General features: G+C 49.5%; 1 protein-coding gene across 1 annotated transcript in view; it reads left to right on the top strand.

Moving 5' to 3' along the window:
* Btbd9 (BTB domain containing 9) overlaps positions 1-19,049 on the top strand; it is a 367,740-nt gene that overhangs the window by 339,037 nt on the left and 9,654 nt on the right. Inside the window, exon 10 of the mRNA XM_051153392.1 lies at positions 14,888-14,966. Within this exon, the coding sequence (XP_051009349.1) occupies positions 14,888-14,966 (79 nt within the window). The remainder of the gene's footprint in view (positions 1-14,887; positions 14,967-19,049) is intronic.

Here is a 19,049-nt window from a genome sequence, read left to right on the forward strand (position 1 = left end):
TGGGGCGTGAGTTTCCATGAAAGCTGTCCTGTATTCTAAACCCAAACTCAGGGTGCTCGCTCCTCCCTGCCTTTTAAATCCCTTCAGTATTTAAAGCACTGGGAAATGACATGGTCACATTCATAACATTTGAAAAGTGGTTTCCACAATCGCCAGCATGAGTCAAGGAGAAAGCCAGGTATGGAGCAGGAGCTGAGGAGGAGGAGTAGGGGGAGGGCGCTCTAGAGACCTTGGTCTCCTAAGAGTTAGCAGGCAGAAAAGAGACACCATCCTTACCTAGTCAGCATCTAGATTGAACATTGTTTGCCAAGGACAGCAAACTCACTGGGCAGCAACAGACTGAATTTGCTCTCCCCTTTCTGACCTCAGGAAAGGCCCGCTGCCAGCAATGTGGACCACTGCATGTTCTGCTGTTGCTGGTCAGTGGAGACGGCTGCTACTAGATTTCAGGCATATCCCAACAAAACTTGCATACTTGTCCTTGGTTGGCCTGTTTTTGTTTTTTGTTTCTCAAGCCTGCATACTCTTGAGTCGAGCACAGAGGGAGCAGACATGGGACTTTCCCCAGTGAACAGCAGGGCACAGAGGAGAGGTGTGGAGCCTGTGCAGGGCCACCCCGCAGATCTGCCTCATCCTCCTCCAACCACTGATGCTGGCCATGTAGGCCTGGTCACAGAAGTGTGTGTGTTCTTAGTAGGGACTTTGCACATATGAAAGAAAGCATAGCACCTCTGAGGCCCTCTGAGTGGAAAACCTCTTCCTGGGCCCTCATCATCCTCTCTATCTGTCATGGCTAAGGAAAGAGAGCCTGGTCTGAAGGCTCTTTCTGGACTCTGCTTTGCGTGTAGGGCCATACCAGAGACAAGACCCCATGACCTCTCCTGGTCACTACCTTGAGTGGGTCGTGATTTCTCCAGGGGTAGAGGTTACAACTCACAGCACACACCACTGATGTCCCTTCTGCCCATCAATTACTTGCAGGGCAGTCATGTGAGAAAATCAGACTTGGTGGTACACACCTGTAAGCCAAGGCCCCAGGGTAGATAGCAATACTCTGTCTCTGTAAGCCAAGGCTTGGCCTTAGGGAAAGAGCGCTTGAGAGCCTTCTGGGTGGGACACGCCAACATACAACAAAAAGAAGGCTGGACTAACACTGTTGTCAGACATTGGGGGCTCCCAAATGTCTGCTCAGTTTTTAATGACACACACTCTTGTTCCGGCTCTTCTTCACTGTCCTCACAGTGCAGGATCTACTTGGTAGTAGTATTCTTTAGAGGAAAAAGAAGGAGTTTTAGCCTCTGTGGGCATAGAACAGCAGCTCTCAACCTTGCGTTGGAATGCCCCTAAGACCATCGGAAAACACAGACATTTACATTACAGTTCATAACAACAGAAAAATTACACTTATGAAGTAGCAACAAAAATATTTTTTGTTGGGGGTCACCACAACATGAGGAGCTGTATTAAAGGGTCGCAGCATTAGGAAGGCTGAACACCAGCACATGGATAATCCTTCAACATTAGGCAAGGTTGAGCCAAAGAGAATTTTGTAAATATAAAATCCAGATTTACTGGAGTCTTCTAGAACTCCAAAGACATGGATGAAACAGAGAGAGAGTGAACGATAAGTCACCCTCCCACCACTGGGCCTTGAGGTTGGTTCCCAACCCTGACTAGATCCTAAACCCTGACAAAGACTAGCTTAGGTAGTAGCTGTTTCTTTGTGTGGGCGTGTATGTGTGAGAGGCACATGTGCATGTGCATGTACAAGTCAGACACCTCAGGTGTTGGCCCTAAAATACCTTTTACCTTTAGTGTGAGACAGTGTTTCATTGGCCTGGAATTTTGCCAGGTAGAGTAGACTAGCTGGCCATCAAGCTAGTGCTGGAATGACAAGGGTGGCCCACCACACCTAGTGTTTGATGTGGGCTCTGAGCATCCAGACTCAGGCCCTCACATGTGTAAGGCAAGTGCTTTACCTCCTGAGCCATCTCTCCCTGCCCAGACTAGCTATTTCTGAGCTCCTTTCCCCTTGCTGACTCAGAATCTTCTTAGATGTCTGAATTTTACAACATAAAAACCAGAGGGAGAGCTCAGCTGTAATCTAGTTTTGCTAGAAAAGCTGAAGACCAAGGCTCCTGAGGTTTTCCTTCTCAGCTCCTGGGTGTGTAAGTGGGGACTCAGGTTCCTGTGAGGCGTTGGAGGCCCTGGGACTTTTATGTACAGTGATGTCTCTGCCTCTTACTTGGTGGTCTCTTGAAGAAGGCAGCTCATTGGCAAGGACACGGATCATTCGTTATATGATTGACGTGTGGCAGAAACCCTATTTGCAATGCCTCTCTTCACAAGCCTTTCCAGACATTTAGAACTGTTCAACAGAACTCAAGAGTTGTAAGGAAGAAGGTGCTCTGCAGACACCAATTTGCTTGACTAGGCCTCCTCCGTGTCTGTCTCACACAAAAGCATCTTCCCCGGCATGTGCACACATATGTACACACATGTATACCCACACTCCCACTACCAGTTTTGCACAGACATGAATGTACAGACAGAAACAGGCCTTTGCTTTCACCCTACAATGATACTCCAGCTCACTGCACAGGCACACAGCTGCGGCTGGGGTGAGAGGAGAGCTCTCAGCCCAAGTCTGTTTATGTGTTTGAGCCCAGAAAGTGATTTTTGTAGCACAGAGCTCTAAGTGAGACAGACAGAGTCAGAGAATAAGAGAGAGAGATAATTATCTAAATTATGTTCGTGCTATTATCGAAGACGAATATAGTTAAAATGTAATTAAATATGACGGGCTAGCAGGATGTAAGCCAAGCTTTGGAATGCTAATCATCAATTACCACATCCCCTTAGGGGAATCAAGGATGCTCTATGGCGGAGTGGGAGTGGGGACCTGGGGGTGGGCAGCTGAGTGAGATGTAGGCTATGAAAACAGACACCCCCCCCCCCATGCTCATTCAAACACTCCATGAGTGTCCCTGGACACTCCTTTTCTGTAGCTGTCACAGGCGTTAGAAGCTTTCAGCACAGTTTGTAGGATGAGCTGGCAGGAGGGTCCTGACTTTTCCTTTGAGAGGGAATGTCTCTAAAAGAGAAAATTAGGTTGTGTGCAGAGAAGGTAAACCCAAGGCCAGATGATATTAGGGTAGTCAGTGCATGTGCATCTGCCAGGCAGAAGGCGTCATGCACCCCCACCCCCCACCCCCGAGTCCAGGAGTCCTTGGAGGGACGTCATGAAGGAGGACCGCTAAAGATGCCACTTGTTCTGGCCACCCCTTCTCTACCTAGTCAAGGGTCCCTCCTGGAGCCCTCACTCTCTTCACACATTGAAATCCCCTGAGGAAGTGAAAAGACCCCGGAGTCCCCAAACTCCTCTGCCCCACAACACATACCTCCTAGGATTTTGAGCTTTAGTTGGCCTGGCTTTTGATATGGCTGTCTGATGGCTTCAGAACCGGCCTGGAGACTGAAGACCAGGTCAGTCACATGATTTTATCAGTCTTGCTGCGTGTATCCTGAAACCAAGGCGGGGAAAACAAAAACAAAAAAACCAGGAGCTGGGGGGAACACATGCGCACGCACACGTACTCTTTGTTAAGTGGGCATGCTAAGATGTGTAAGTCCTGGTGCTTGATGTCAGATGCTGACAGCTCCTGAGGTGAGTGCTGGCCACCGCCTTAGACTACGACCAGAGAGAAAAGTAGCCAAGGCTCCAAGTTGAAGGACTCAAGAAGCCAGAGCGCAGGTCCATTGTCCCATTCTCAGCTGCCATGCTGCTGGACCTTTTGATTTCCAAGGGAAACCTGTGTCTTAATGTGTCATCTGCCAAGTTGTAAGTGGGTATTAAGTCAACCACTAACACACCCAGGGACCGAGCAGAGTAGGTCTGTGTGCCTTTTCCAGCGGGCCGCTTGGATCCTGTTGAGTGTGGGCCTCTGAGCTGTGAAACAGAGTCCTGCCCAATAGAGACCATCCCAGTCTTCCTAAGCCCGGGGGTACAAAGCCCTTAACCCATAGTTGTTGAACAGACAAACAGGGAGAGCGGACGGCGGCCAGAGTGGCCAGGCAGCCTGGCAATGAGATAGTAGCTGTTACATCTGGTTACATGTCAGACAAAACAAGCTCTCGAAGGGTAGACCCAGGCCTTCTCGTCTTGCATGTAAGAGTACATATTAAACAAGTTACCCCCAAGGCATTAAGAAGCTACTAGAAGAAGATGCTCCACCAAAGAACACAGCTCACACACTGCAAAGGTATGGGATCCGAAACACAGAGCATACACCATAGCAGAGGGACGGGGAGGTGGATGATGGGCAGGAGGTCCCCAAGAGTGCTGTGCATCAGCGGGTGATGAGAGCTGTGGCTCGTGTCTGTGAGGAGCATGTCCTCTCAAGAGCCAGTAGGCAAAGACCAGTTAAAGGCTGTTGGAGCAGGCAGATTCCTGCTTCACCCAATGTGTGCAAGTGCCCTCTCCTTCACATTGCTGGTCCATAGATCATCTGATTAAAGAGATGAATGTGGTCCTTGGCCCATCACATAGCCAGACGGTAAAAGCCAGTGTGTACTAAGCTGGCCGGCAGCTTGTGGGGTCAGCGCAAGAGGCATACTCATAAAGAACTGTCACAGGCATCTCCCCATGAGTCCTCGTGCTCACTCTCAGCCTTAATACCCGGCACGTCTCAGCACCATCGGGCTTGGAGAGGGCACTGCTGTCACTGCCGGAAGCGCAGTTGACAGGGGACAGCCTTTATTATTCCCTCCCTTTTCAAGACTCTTTTCCAAAGGTTCACATTTGCCTTCCAGCCCTGCTCTCCAAGGCTGTGAATAGATTTCTTTGTGCCAACCCTTCCTCCTCTTCGTCACTGCTGCCTGAGCTCCCTCTCTTGGCTCTGCTTATTTTGTTTGTTTTTAAATTGTTCAATCAAATTTATACATGTCCACAATTCTCACCTTCAGTTAGAACCCCAGACTTAGCAAGCAGAAGCAGCAGGCCCATACCCTTCCTAAGCCAGGTGCTCCCTGGAGGCAATGCTTTCCTTTTCCTAGTTACTATTTTGAAAAGATGATGTATTTAAAGAGAGGGTGCCTTTTAAAATGGCTTCAAAATAAAAAGCTAAATGTCTTCCTCTCGCCCATCTCCTTCCAGAGACTAGAAATAAATATGTAGCCCCGTTTTCCTCAGTCCGGCTCCCGGCTGCGTCTTCTGCCTTGTGGGGAACATGGATGTGCTGCATCTACTTAGCGTGTTGTCTCCGTGCTGCTGCCCAGACAGCACTGCAGTGCAGAGTGAGAGCCCACTGCCACTGAAGCAGGGAGGGCCGCTGGCCTGAGGGCCTCGCCACTTCCCACCTCTGCTTCCTCTAGCAGCAAGTCAGACGTTTCTACTCCACTGTGGCCAGCGTCACCCGTGGTCTGTGGCTGTCAGGTCACATGCATTCCTTCTACACTTACTTTTGGTTTATGCTTTCAAGTTTCTAAACTGTTAATACAGACTGGAGGCATGGTTCGGAAGTTAAAAGCACCGTCTGCTCCCGCAGAAGACACAGAGTCTGTTTCCAGCATCACGTGATGGCTCAAACCACCTGAAACTCCATTTCCAGCAGATGTGCACCAGGGACACATGTGGTACACAGACAGACATATAAATCTCATACACAAAAAAGTAACTATTTTTTTAAAGTACTGATATCTTCTTCTATTTCTTAGTTCCGTTGTTAAAATTGTCTGCTGTCTTCCTGCTTTGGGATATATAGAGCCACTCTGTTGCCCTTCTTCCCTGCACTGCCTGCTTAGACCATAGCGTCACTCTCTCTCAAGTCAAGGCTGACACTAACCGGCCTGGAACTGTTCTGAACCAAGCTCTGTGACACACTGACCACATTTTCTTCTGTCCTTTTTCCTGTGTCCATTACCCACTGTTTTCAAGGCACTTTCCCCTTTTGTAGGAACAACACTGATTTGTCTTCTTAAGAGGTCTCCAGGTACCTTCCTGTTGTAGGCCTAATACACAGCACTCTTGGGGACCTCCTGCCCATCATCCACCTCCCCATCCCTCTGCCATGGTGTATGCTCTGTGTTCCGGATCCCATACCTTTGCAGTGTGGGAGCTGAGTTCTTTGGTGGAGCATCTTCTAGTAGCTTCTTAAAATGCCCTGGGGGTAACTTGTTTAATATGTACTCTTACATGCAAGTGACTCAGTTCTTCTCATACTTGCTGGGCAGTCAGGTTGGGGACTGGCTGTTCAGTCAGCATGTGAGGAAATGGCCCTCCATCTTGTGATGCAGTCACCCCGATTCCTTCTCCAGCTGACCTGCTCTCTCCCCTCTAGAATCACTGGTGAGCTCTGGAAGATTCAGAACTGTAGCATGCTTTGGTGTGGATGTCCCTCGTTTATCATGTGACTGTGGGGGACTCGGTGACCTGGAAACCCTGTGCTCTGTACCTGGGGAAGACCCTGTGTGGTGTTTTCTGTCCTTTCTCACAAGAACGAACATCTGACTGGATCATGGCTCTCTCCTGGGAAATTCCTCCACTTAAGTCTTTTAGCCTTTTTGTTTAATTACTTATTTCAGTTGGTGGCTTTAATTTACAGACATATTTTCTTGTTTCCAAAGGTTCTCTTTTCATGTCATGTTATGATTTCAGAGGAGCAATGCTTTCCTTAATTTCTCTTTCTGAGGCAAGCAGGGTTCCCCCATTCAAGTTTGTTCTACCTATTAAGTTGTATCAACACCCTCGGAGTCATTTTCTCTGTTTGCTTCCAGCCTTTATACGCAATCTTTTCTTTGCTGGTGCGTGACGAGTGTTCACCTTTAAACAGTGAACATTGGGAAAGCTAGCTGGAAGTGTTCTGTCTGCAGATGAGTCTGCGGACACACTGACAGTTACCACTCAAGTCAGGACGGCACATCACCGCCTCCTGATGGCATCTCCCTGGAATGCTTTCTGACCTGGCATGACCCTCTTCATTAAATATGCAGGTTGGCAGGTCAGCTTGCCTCCATGGGAAGACCCCCCTTCCATGTCATCTAAGCAGCACCCCTTAGTTCCTCACATTGCTCTATTTTGCCAGTGGCAATGCCTTTAGTCAGGGTCAGCTGATGTCTGTTGAGCCACAAGAATATAAGCCCCTGGAGTACAGGGACTCTGTTCTGTGCTCCATTCTCAGGGCCAGTTCCCCTAAGCATGATGTGCAGAAGGAGGGAGGGCAGGACAGGGGAGAGGACATTAGGTGAGTGACTCTTTCCTCCAGCCTCCTGCTGATGTCTGAGCTCAAATTACAGGGTTTTAACAGCAGAGGACATGAGGACTTAGTGTCGCCATTGGGGTATTCACACCCAGCCTCTGGCCACTAAGGATCCACCTTCTGCTTTGTCTGTTGTTCTCAGAGGCTGTACCTTCTCTGTTCAGGGTGAACTACATTTTCTGTGAAGGTGGGAGTCTCTTCCCCACTATGGAGCAAGGAGAACAAGGAGTTTGGAGATGCCCTCTGTTCCTTTCACCTGCCAATCTTTCTTGGTCTAGCCCTCTGCACTCAGCCTTCCTTTCTGGCCAGAGACTTAGGACCTGGGCCTGCCTAGGGTTCTGCTTTCCCAGGATGCTGATGTAGACGGATGGTCACATCAGATAAGTCTTTGTGTGTGTGTGTGTGTGTGTGTGTGTGTGTGTGTGTGTGTGTGTGTGTGTAATATGAAACATATATTGCCAGTTTTTTACTGGAAGGAGCAAAGATTAAACCATTCGTTCTCTGTGCTGTGTTTACCTGCCAGTCTGGATATAGCAAATACTTCTGAACTGTGTCCACTTGGCCCCACAGGTCTGCTATAGAAATCACTGTTATACCAGGGCAAAGAAGACCAGGTACCCTTGTCATAGAATGCACGAGGCAGCTAGGGTGGGAAGCGTTGCATGTCCCTCACAGTCTGGAGGCTCACCTGCCCTCTCTTTCTTCAGAGACTCTATAGTAGTGCAGGAGTAGCAGACCATGTAATCACACCCCTCAGTAGAGCCCCCCTCAGCTGTACAGTCTAATATTTGCAGCTGAGTTCATTCCACCTTCCAGCACGTTCTTACCTAAGCACAGACACTGTTTTGAGCCCTGTCTCTATTCAAAAGCTGTTTAAGACATACCAAGAATAAAAGCTGATATAACATTGGCTCCCATTCTCATGGTCCAGGAGTGGCTGCTGTTAATATTTCTCACACACACTTCCAAGTACTTTCTTGTTTTAATCAAAGACATGAAATATTGCAGTTAACATTGACATTGCCTTTGCTCCTGTCAGCAGTCCCCTTCTTTACCCTCTCCTGAGACAGTCACTGGCTCAAATTTAACACATGTATTTCCAGAATATTTTAAAATATTTAAGAAACATGCACATTTCTATGTATCCTGTGTAGTTGTCTTGCCAGCAGTGAAGGCTGAGGAGATCTCAGAGCTCTCTAGTCACTGTTTCCCAGTTCTTGTCACTTATGTAGAAAGAATTCAGAGACAGACAAGGAAGCTAAGAGGAAGTTTTACTACAAAGTACACAGTCAAAGTCATGGGGCAAATGTGTATATGGGGGGGCGTGTTGCTAGGAAATTGCATAGCTCTGCACATGGCCAACTTTAACAGAGAGAGGATTCTTCATGAGGTAAGGTGAATACACATTGGGGGATTCGAGGAGTGGGTTCAGATTTTTCTCAGAATAGGGTTAACTTCTTCCCTTCCTTCTGCGTGCTTTTAGAATGAATCATGGCACCTTCTGCCTGATGGAGCAGTTAATTCTGCAGAGCAACGATGCTGAGGTGCCATCATAATGAAGCAAAGGACAGTTGGTGTGCTGGCATGCAGGATTAGATTTTCCAAAAACCTTTATTCAAGGCTCTTAAACACTTCTACCTTTGTTCCAACTCAGAGACCAGAGGTAGGGGAAGGAAGGTTGTGGACCTTTATAGACATTGTTTCTCGGGGCGATTCCACTCTTTGTTGTCAGGATACCAGAAGTCCAGTTAAATAGCAAACACCAGACAGCAACACAAATCAGCAGCAGCAGCATGATTCAGTAGAAACAGCAAGGCTCCGCTGAATCGGTGTGAGTCAGCGGAAGTGGCACGCCTCAGCCGGAGTGCTGTGAAATGAAGTGTAGAAGAGCAAAGACCAGCAAAGTGATGCGAACCATTGCAAAGTGTAGTGATGCAAAAGGGTTTTCTCGCTGCCCGAGGGCTTCTATTTGTCCCTTCTTAGAGTCCACACAAGGGTGTTTTTCAGCTGGCAAAAACCACACCCCTCTCATGAGACAGCTTCCAGCAAAGCATCAGGTGCCCTCTCACAAGTCTGTTTTCAGCTAACAAACATCACGAGTCTGTCTTCAGTACTAGAAAAAAAAATGCTACCACATCCCACATTTGGGACCAAAACCAGAAATGTCTGCCTCACTGGCACCTGTCACATGATGTCCTGTAGCAGTACTGTTCTGCCAGTACATAACCCTCAAGGCACTGTGTAGTCTGTGTTTATCCCTGTATCATCCACCCTATCTCAGTTTTGTGTGTGATGTCCCAAAAGATACACTGCTGGCCTGAGCCTGGATTTTTAGGGCACCTTCGAGTTTTGCATCTGGCTCCTGATAGTGCTGGCCTTGGAGGAGCTAAGAGCCCCTTCTTTACTGTAGACAGAAAAGAAACACTAGTAGGGCTGGGGCAGAGCGCAGTGGGGGAGTGATTGCCTAACACCTACAGGTCCAGTCCCCACACTGCAAATGTATAAACAAAGAAAGCATGCCAATAATAGCCAACAGCTGCTGTGCTCTGATCTCCTGCCACACTGTGGTATTTTCTGGTTGCATACCCACAGCTATAATGGTAAGTACTGTTTTATGGTTGCCCATTCCGCATAGTAAATGAGACTTCAGAGGAAAATCACTTTCCTGTAGCCACCTTGTGATCCACTGTCTGAGTCCGTGTGAGCGCGTGCTGGACTTCCATGATATCCAGCCCTGGGGTAGTAACACACACCTAAGTATGTGTCAGGATCTTGTGGGGCCCAGGAGTCAGACCCAGGGGTTAGCTAGTGCTCCAACCACAATGGTACTTGGAGTTTGTCATTGTGCCTTTGGTGGAAGAAGACAAGCTGTCATGTGGTCCTACTTCTGTTGATTCTACATGGGCAGCTAGGAGATGCCACAGCTTCCTCGTCCTGTCCTGCCTCAGCTTCCTCAGCTCTCCCAGGGTTCCCAGCACTGCCTGTCTCACAGAGGCTATGTCAGGAGCCTGATGAGGCAGAATAGCTGTGACCCCCACTTTTCACTCCTGTTGATGGACTCTGTGCTCCAGCTTGGATCCCTTGGCTTGACTGTACGTGACAATTTGTAATCCTCACTCCTCAACAGAGGCTTTAGAAAGATTGTTTAATCTCTCGTTTTTCTGACTTGTTTAATCACCACTGTGGCAATATCATCATCCTCTTTCTAAAGCCTCATGTGTAATCTTTTAGCCTTGTTTTGAGTTTTTGGGTGGGCCTGGGAAACCTCATCAAACTTTGTAGCTGTTTCATTGAAAAAATTATTTTTAGAGTGCCACGCAATTTAGGGGGTGGGAATTTTGGAACACCAGTTTGTGAGTTGGGACCACAGTGCTGTTGTACTGTTCTCTAATTAGTTTGTGGAAGGACAGTTAATCTCCCCCAGGGAAGTTATAGATGGCATATAGGCTGCATTGTCTGTACACGAATCCCTAGACACCCGGCAGCTGCACGCTCAAGAATGCATTCATAAATACACTTAGATTCTTTGAAGCCTAGGTGCCTGTCTACCTCAAAGAAGTGGGTGCTAACAGGAGCAGCCTTGGGTACCCTGGTGTGCAAACTAGATGCTTCATAGACAAGGCACATTCTTTCTTTAGCACAGAAAGCTAACACTGTTCTGGGTGTTTATGTTTATGCTGTGCTTAAGTCTTCACAGAAATGTTTCAGCCAGCTGTCATTATTCCCACTTTATAGATGAGAAGACTGAGGGCCCAGACAGGCTGAGCAACTTACATAAATTCAAACTAAGGGCTGGGCGTAGGTGCGCATCTTTAATCCCAGTGTTCTGGGAGGCAGAGGCAGGTGGATCTCTGCGTCTGAGGCCTGCATGATCTAAATAACAACTTCCAAGACAGCCAGGACTAAATAGGGAGACTTTGTTTCAAAAACAAAGAAACAAACAAGTTTTAAACTGAGATTCAAATATTGAGTCTGTCCTGGCTGAAGTGGGGGAGATGAGGATTAAATTTACTGTCACCAGCAAGCCTCTGTACTGGAGACCCCACCTGTGATGACGTCTTCCTGCCTCCTAGCCTTTGTTGGCACCTCACCACAGGTGACATAGATGTCTTCTTGAAATTATTCCAGCCAAAATCAAAATCTTTCTCTCCCTCTCTCCTCTCCTTCTTTCCTCCCACACCCTCTGTGTGTGTGTATGTGTGTGTGTATACACTGCACATGCATGTGTTGCTTACACTGTCTGTATACAGTGTGCAAGTAGAGATAAGGGGACAGCTTATAGGAGTCATTTCTCTCCTTCTGAGTTGCAGGCTTAGCAGCAAGCACCATTACCCACTGAACCATCTCACTGTCCCAGGAGAGAATAGAGAATCTTTTTGTTTTGTTTTTGTTTTTTCAAGATGGGATTTCTTTTATATAGCCCTGCCTATCCTGGAACTTGTTCTATAAACCAGGCTGGCCTTGAACTCATAGAGGCCTGCCTCTGCCTCCCAAGTGCGGGGATTACAGGTATATGCTACTGCGCCTGGCAGGGATTTTCGAGGTGTAGTAAATCTCAAAATGAAGACCACATGTGTTTGCTGGCCCATTGCCCATGGTCAGATTCATCATCCAAGCCTGTATAATGCAGTGCTGCTCTTGGGGAGACATGAACAAATGTCTCCTCACCCTAGGACAGGAACCAATGGCAGAGCAAAGTAAGGACAGCACCAGAGTCAATGAGGTGACCATTGATTTTTATTGGGGTTACTCACAGGAGCAGAAGTGACTCAGCAACAGCTGCATCACTAAAGCCACTCCAGAGTGGTTGACGGTTCACAAAGCTGGGACCGTGGAGTGCTGCGCAGCCAGCAGGCAGCTCAACAGGTTAGAGAGTCTCTCTTCCAGACAGCTGTGCTGGTCTGAGCCTCTTCCAGGCAGCTGAGGTCTTCTAGTCTGAGAGTGTCTCTGAGCAGTCCTTAGTGATTTTTCCCTTGGGTAGGGGCATGCCTTTGAATCTGGTCAGTTTCAGGGATTTCCTGAAGCCTTTGAGGTGTTCACCTTCCTTGAGAATGGACTCTCTCGCCTCCCCATAGAACTTAGAGCTTCTAAGGTGAAGGTTTAATCTCGGAAGGAATTGCTGCCTGTCATCCTGACTCCACTTGGGGAGCTGTCATCCAGTAGCCACCCATGTCCCTTCTTGAGATGTGCTGCTCAGTACTAAGGAAGGTGGGGACAGCCACAGCCTTGGCTGATATGGCATCATGGTTTTCTTGGTTCTGTGAGATCTTATTTCAAGCATTGACCTCTGAAGTCATGCAGCAGTTATAAACAAGCCTCAGGTGACATCCAAAGACCTTCGTTTCCTCATGGGGCTTCACTGGTTATTTTGACGTCTAGGGAACCGGCTGGAAGCTGGTGAGGGTGGGGTGGGTCTCATCCCTGAGTCCTGTGGCTTCTTCCCACTGTGCCCTCTGGATTGGTATCTAGTTCTGCTGGAAATGAGATCATATATTCAACTCTCAGGCTGTGTTAGTGAAAATGAAGTCTAATGTGATTAGATACTAATGCAGTGTAATGGAGGATTGGTATTAAATTGAGACCTTCTGATCTTATTACTCCACAAACTCAGGCTTCCTCCTGCTCGGCCACTGCCCTGCCCAGAGCCCCGGGCTAGGCAGAAGCCTGAGTGGAAGAGAAGGGGACACAGGAACCTGGCTGCCAAGGACACTTCCCGGGCACACCATGTAGGAGCTATGGCAGAGGCCCGGGCCTCAGGCCTGACGGCTGGGCCTGCCTACAAGCCTGGAGCGCTGTGCTGTGCAGCCTGAGAGCTCTCACACATGGTCTTAACCTGGGACAATGGCAGGTACAGGGCTACTCCCACCCTGTCCTCAGACTCCAGCCAATGACAGGTACAGGCTCTCCTGTGTCCCCATTCCTGGCCAGCTGAGTATGTCCTTAACCTTAGGAGCCGAGGGCAGACTAGATGCTGGGCTCAGAAACAGTAAGCAGACCTGTGGGGTCCCACAGTTGTGCAGACCTCCCCTTGCCCACAGGCTGTGTCCCATCTGGCAGGTACCCCAACACAGCTGAGGGTCTAAGGTAAGCCAAGGTCCCCCACTGGGAAGCAGGGCAGAGAGGCAAACATGGGGGAAGGGCAGGCGAGTTGTCTTTACAGGTGAGTAATAGTGTTTTTACAGAGAGAGTGATTTTTCTTACTCTGTTTTCAAAAACCTACTTCCAGAGGCAGAGCCTTTGCGCACAGGATGGTAATGACTTTTTAATGACCTTAAGAGGACTGCTGTCCAGGCAGCAGCGAACCTGGCTCAGTGGGAGGTGCGCAGTGAGAAGGAAGATGGAACACCTGAAACCAAATGGGGAAAAACAAACTGCAGATCTGTATATTTCCTTTGCTAGCTATGCTTGGTAATTAGACAATTACAGGAAACAGCTTCACAGCAGCTGGCATTTCTACAGTGCGTGCGGTGTGTGAGGGGGGGCGGGTGGGGGGGGGGCTGGCAGTGACTGTGAGCTCCGTTGTGGAAGGTAGTACCGGAGTTTGCAGTTACAGTGCATGCTCATGAGCAAGGGGCCAGGCCAGGAGCAGGCTTCCTCCTGCGTGCTTGTTGCCTTCTAGGTGAGCCAGCTCAGCCCAGACAGATGAGGAGGAATTGTCTTTAAAATGTCAGGCTTGCAGCTAGGGCGGTGGCAACAGTGACTGAGTGGTGTGCTTGCTGTGCAATCTTGAGCAGCTGATCGTGGATCCTAGCAGCCAATTAAAAGCCAGGCAGGGCAGCACATGCCTGAAATTCCATTGTGTGGGAGGTGAAGGAGGCATCTGGATTTCCAGAGCTAGCTAGCTAGTCTAGGTGGGAAAGGCCTTGTTTCAGATAGTGAGGTGGAAAGCAACAAAGGAGGATACGTGGCACTGGCCCGGACCTCCCATGCACACTCACAGATGCGCGCACGGAAGCACTATACACACGTATGGCGGGGGTGGGGGCAGAAGCACACTGAGATTGATTTGGAGGTCCCCAGAGTTGGGTCAGTCCCGAACGGAAGCCTGTGGTGCCATGTGTGGAAGCAGGGAAGGTTGGAGGCCTGCAGTCCACTTGCCTGCCCAGGGCCCAGCTCCTGCATGGACGTGACCCCTGCAGCTCCCATGCTTAAGTACAGAGCCTGCCTCCCCCTCTTGCACCCAGCCACCTCCATACCTTTTTAAAACTTTACTCCCAGCAGCTTCCAGGACAGTCACCCCTGACTCAGGGTTGGCACATTGCTGAGTTCCCTGCTAATACACCTGGCCCAGCCCACATGGTAGATATCTGTTTTATAAACTCTACCACCCTTGATAAGTTTATATTCACCACACTCTTATCACCAAGCAGACAGTCCACAGCCCTGCTTTGTTTCCTGATGGCTTTCTAAGAACCCTAAGCCACACTTAACGATAGTAACATGCCTGCTCTGGTGAGATGGCAGACTCCCAAATGGAACAGTACATTTTCTGCCTCCTTCAATGGCATCTTAGGGGAAGCCCTGCCCCACTGCCAACCCCATCATCCTGCACATTGGGTCTCCTGGCACAGGAGCTGACATCAGCAGGGCCAGCTGCACCAGCTAACAGGCAAATTGTTGTTTCCTCCCAGGTCCTGGCAATCAGTCACTTTTGAAAGACAGCCTGCCTCCTTCATCCGGATTGTTGGAACCCACAACACAGCAAATGAGGTAAGGACTCTCTCTTGAGAAGTGTAGTGGCATCTCCTGGTAACCAGGTAACCAGCACACCCCAGGTGGAGCTGTTGGTCCTGCCTGCTATGGCTTGTTATTACAGTGCAGTATAAAGGAAGTCCCCACCCTTACCCAGAGGGATGTCATTATCAGGTCCCTATGTCTGTTCACTGGAAAGTGAAAGCCGACACCAGCCTGGGCAGAAACATAGAGAAACCAGGGGCCCTTCCCCCCTCTGAGCCCTCAGCCCTCCAGATACTGGTGTTCTGTGCAGTGCATGGCTGTGCTGTGGGCTCTGTGCATGGTGTCACATTAGTAAGCACCTCCGAGAGGCTCTGCTTAAAGACATGGAGACAATGGGATGGAAATGGACGCCTGAGGTAATGACTGTAGGTGCCCTATGTCATGGTCCTTTCTGCTTCCCCAGGATTGCATGCATGGGTGTGCTACCACAGCAGTCTTGGGGTGAGGCCAGCGTGCATGGGTGTGCTACCACAGCAGTCTTGGGGTGAGGCCAGCGTGCATGGGTGTGCCACCACAGCAGTCTTGGGGTGAGGCCAGCGTGCATGGGTGTGCTACCACAGCAGTCTTGGGGTGAGGCCAGCGTGCATGGGTGTGCTACCACAGCAGTCTTGGGGTGAGGCCAGCGTGCATGGGTGTGCTACCACAGCAGTCTTGGGGTGAGGCCAGCGTGCACGGGTGTGCCACCACAGCAGTCTTGGGGTGAGGCCAGCGTGCACGGGTGTGCCACCACAGCAGTCTTGGGGTGAGGCCAGCGTGCATGGGTGTGCCACCACAGCAGTCTTGGGGTGAGGCCAGCATGCATGGGTGTGCCACCACAGCAGTCTTAGGGTGAGGCCAGCGTGCATGGGTGTGCTACCATAGCAGTCTTGGGGTGAGGCCAGCGTGCATGGGTGTGCCACCACAGCAGTCTTGGGGTGAGGCCAGCGTGCATGGGTGTGCCACCACAGCAGTCTTGGGGTGAGGCCAGCGTGCACGGGTGTGCCACCACAGCAGTCTTGGGGTGAGGCCAGTGTGCATGGGTGTGCCACCAGAGCAGTCTTGGGGTGAGGCCAGTGTGCATGGGTGTGCCACTAGAGCAGTCTTGGGGTGAGGCCAGTGTGCATGGGTGTGCCACAAGAGCAGTCTTGGGGTGAGGCCAGTGTGCATGGGTGTGCCACAAGAGCAGTCTTGGGGTGAGGCCAGCGTGCATGGGTGTGCCATAAGAGCAGTCTTGGGGTGAGGCCAGCGTGCACGGGTGTGCCACCACAGCAGTCTTAGGGTGAGGCCAGCGTGCACGGGTGTGCCACCATAGCAGTCTTGGGGTGAGGCGAGCGTGCACGGGTGTGCCACCAAGCAGTCTTGGGGTGAGGCGAGCGTGCACGGGTGTGCCACCAGCAGTCTTGGGGTGAGGCGAGCGTGCACGGGGTGCCACCCAGCAGTCTTGGGGTGAGGCGAGCGTGCACGGGTGTGCCACCACAGCAGTCTTGGGGTGAGGGGCGTGTGCATGGGTGTGCCACCAGCAGTCTTGGGGTGAGGCCAGTGTGCATGGGTGTGCCACTAGAGCAGTCTTGGGGTGAGGCCAGTGTGCATGGGTGTGCCACCACAGCAGTCTTGGGGTGAGGCGAGCGTGCACGGGTGTGCCACCACAGCAGTCTTGGGGTGAGGCGAGCGTGCACGGGTGTGCCACCACAGCAGTCTTGGGGTGAGGCGAGCGTGCACGGGTGTGCCACCACAGCAGTCTTGGGGTGAGGCGAGCGTGCACGGGTGTGCCACCACAGCAGTCTTGGGGTGAGGCGAGCGTGCACGGGTGTGCCACCACAGCAGTCTTGGGGTGAGGCCAGCGTGCTCTAGGCTCTGTCTGGAAGTGTTTGGTGGGCTCGCTGCTGGTGATATTAGAGAAGGGGGCTGAGGCATTAGAGCCCGCAGTGCTGCCTCCTGCCCTGTCTTCTAGGGGTGGGACTCATGTGAGTCTAAGTGCAGATCCTGGGATAGGACCTGGAAAATGCAGGCCTGTCCTAGCTACAGGGCATCCCACATGTGAAGGAGAAGTGTTAGGTAGAAAGTAAAAGAGCATGGCAGAGCGAGAGAAGTGCTGGGAGGGGCATCCCTGCTTCTAGAAAACAGGGCTCCACGCTGTCATTTGCACCTGACGCATACACTGGAGGTGGCCATGATATACCCTTTGGTTTCATGTCATTTCTTCTCCCAGAAAATACCCAGGTGTGTCAAGTACTTCAAAGAACACTTGTAGGGGCTGGAGGGGATCAGTAATTGAGCACTGGCTGCTCTTCCAGAGGACCCAGGTTCGATTCCCAGCACCCACATGGCAGCTTACAACAGTCTATAACTCCAGTTCCAGGGGATCTGACACCCTCACACCTATGCCCATAAAATAAAATTAAATAAATTATAAAAAAAGAACACGTTTAAAATTGGAAATAGCTCTGCTTCTCCACTTCTCTCTATCTCTACCTCTCTCTCTACCGCCCTCTTAATTTATCTCTCTTTTCTCTCTCTCTGTCTCTCTCTGGGATACCCCTTCCCCCTTTTCTTCTCCCCCCATGCTCATTTAATAAACTCTGTATAACATACATAAATAAATAAATAAATAAATAAATAAATAAATAAATAAAATTGGAAATGCAGCTGTAATTTAGATCCATCTCACCTTTTTTAAAAAAAAGATTTATTTATTTTATTTATTGTGTATCAGTGCTTTATCTGCCAAAGAAGGCATCAGATCACATTATAAATGGTTGTGAGCTACCATGTGGTTGCTAGGAATTGAACTCAGGACCTCTGGAATAGCAGGCAGTGCTCTTAACCACTGAGCCATCTCTCCAGCCCCCATCTCACCTTTTTTACTTAGGTTACTAGTGATCCATGCCTACAGTGGCTTCCTACAGAGAACAGCTTATAAATAGAACTCCAAATGTTTCCCCATACTTCTTTAAAACTAACCTGAAGATTTCAAAATAGTAAGCCAACCAATGGTTTTACAGTTGTCTAAACCTCTGGTGCTAAGCAGAAATTCTGTCATTCAGGAGGGCAGGGCAGAAGGAGCCTTCTGAGCTCATGGCTCCACTGGATATTGTGAGCTCCAGGTAAGCCAGGGCTATTAGAGCAGGACCATCCTTAAAACAAATATAAAGCTGGGTGTGGTGGCGCACACCTTTAATCCTAGCACTGGGAGGCAGAGGCAGGGGAAATCTCTGTGAGTTTGAGGCCAGCCTGGTCTACAGAGCAAATCCAGGACAGTCAGTGCTACACAGAGAAACCCTGTCTCAAAAAAAACCAAAACCAAACAAATATAATAAATAAATAGAAATTACATCATAAGACCTTTTTGTTTTTGATTGATTGTTTTGGAGACAGGGTTTCTCTGTGTAACAGCCCTGGCTGTCCTGGAACTCACTATGTAGACCAGGCTGGTCTCAAACTCACAGAGATCTGCCTGCCTCAGCCTCCCAAGTGCTGGGAGTAAAGGCGTGCGCCACCACTACCCAGCTGACCATTTTTAATTTTTGTGTCATATCAAAAACAAATTTGAATTTGTATTTAATGTTCTGCCTTCAAATTCATAGTTTTTAAGTTTTACCAATAAGTTCTATTTGTTTTTTCAAATTTATTTTCTTTTTCACTATGTGTATGATGTGCAGGATGCCTTCCACCTGAGGTCCCCTGGAGCTGGAGTTACAACAGGCAGTTGTAGGCTGCCTCATGTGGGTACTGGGAACTAAGCTTGGTTCCTCTGGAGGAGCAGTATGTGCTCTTAACCACCAGTCTGTGTATCCAGGCCTGAGTTCTAATATGTCTTACCATTTATGCTTCATGTGTATATTACTTCTAAATTTAAAAAAGTAACTATCTATACAGAAAACATAACTAAAATATTTTCTACCTGAAGTCTTTCTAATGCAGTGAGTCGCCATCCCCACAAAAACTTTAGCCTTCTGCTTACATGTCTAGAAGGAACTCCATAATGATGTGTTACAGCAAAGGGTTCTCAAGTCAGAAGGGTGGCGTCTGGCCAGGCCTCCCCAGGCCGACATGCATCAGACTCTGAAGAAACGACGG

Source organism: Acomys russatus, chromosome 11, assembly GCF_903995435.1.
Source record: "Acomys russatus chromosome 11, mAcoRus1.1, whole genome shotgun sequence".
Classification (NCBI taxonomy): Eukaryota; Metazoa; Chordata; class Mammalia; order Rodentia; family Muridae; genus Acomys; species Acomys russatus.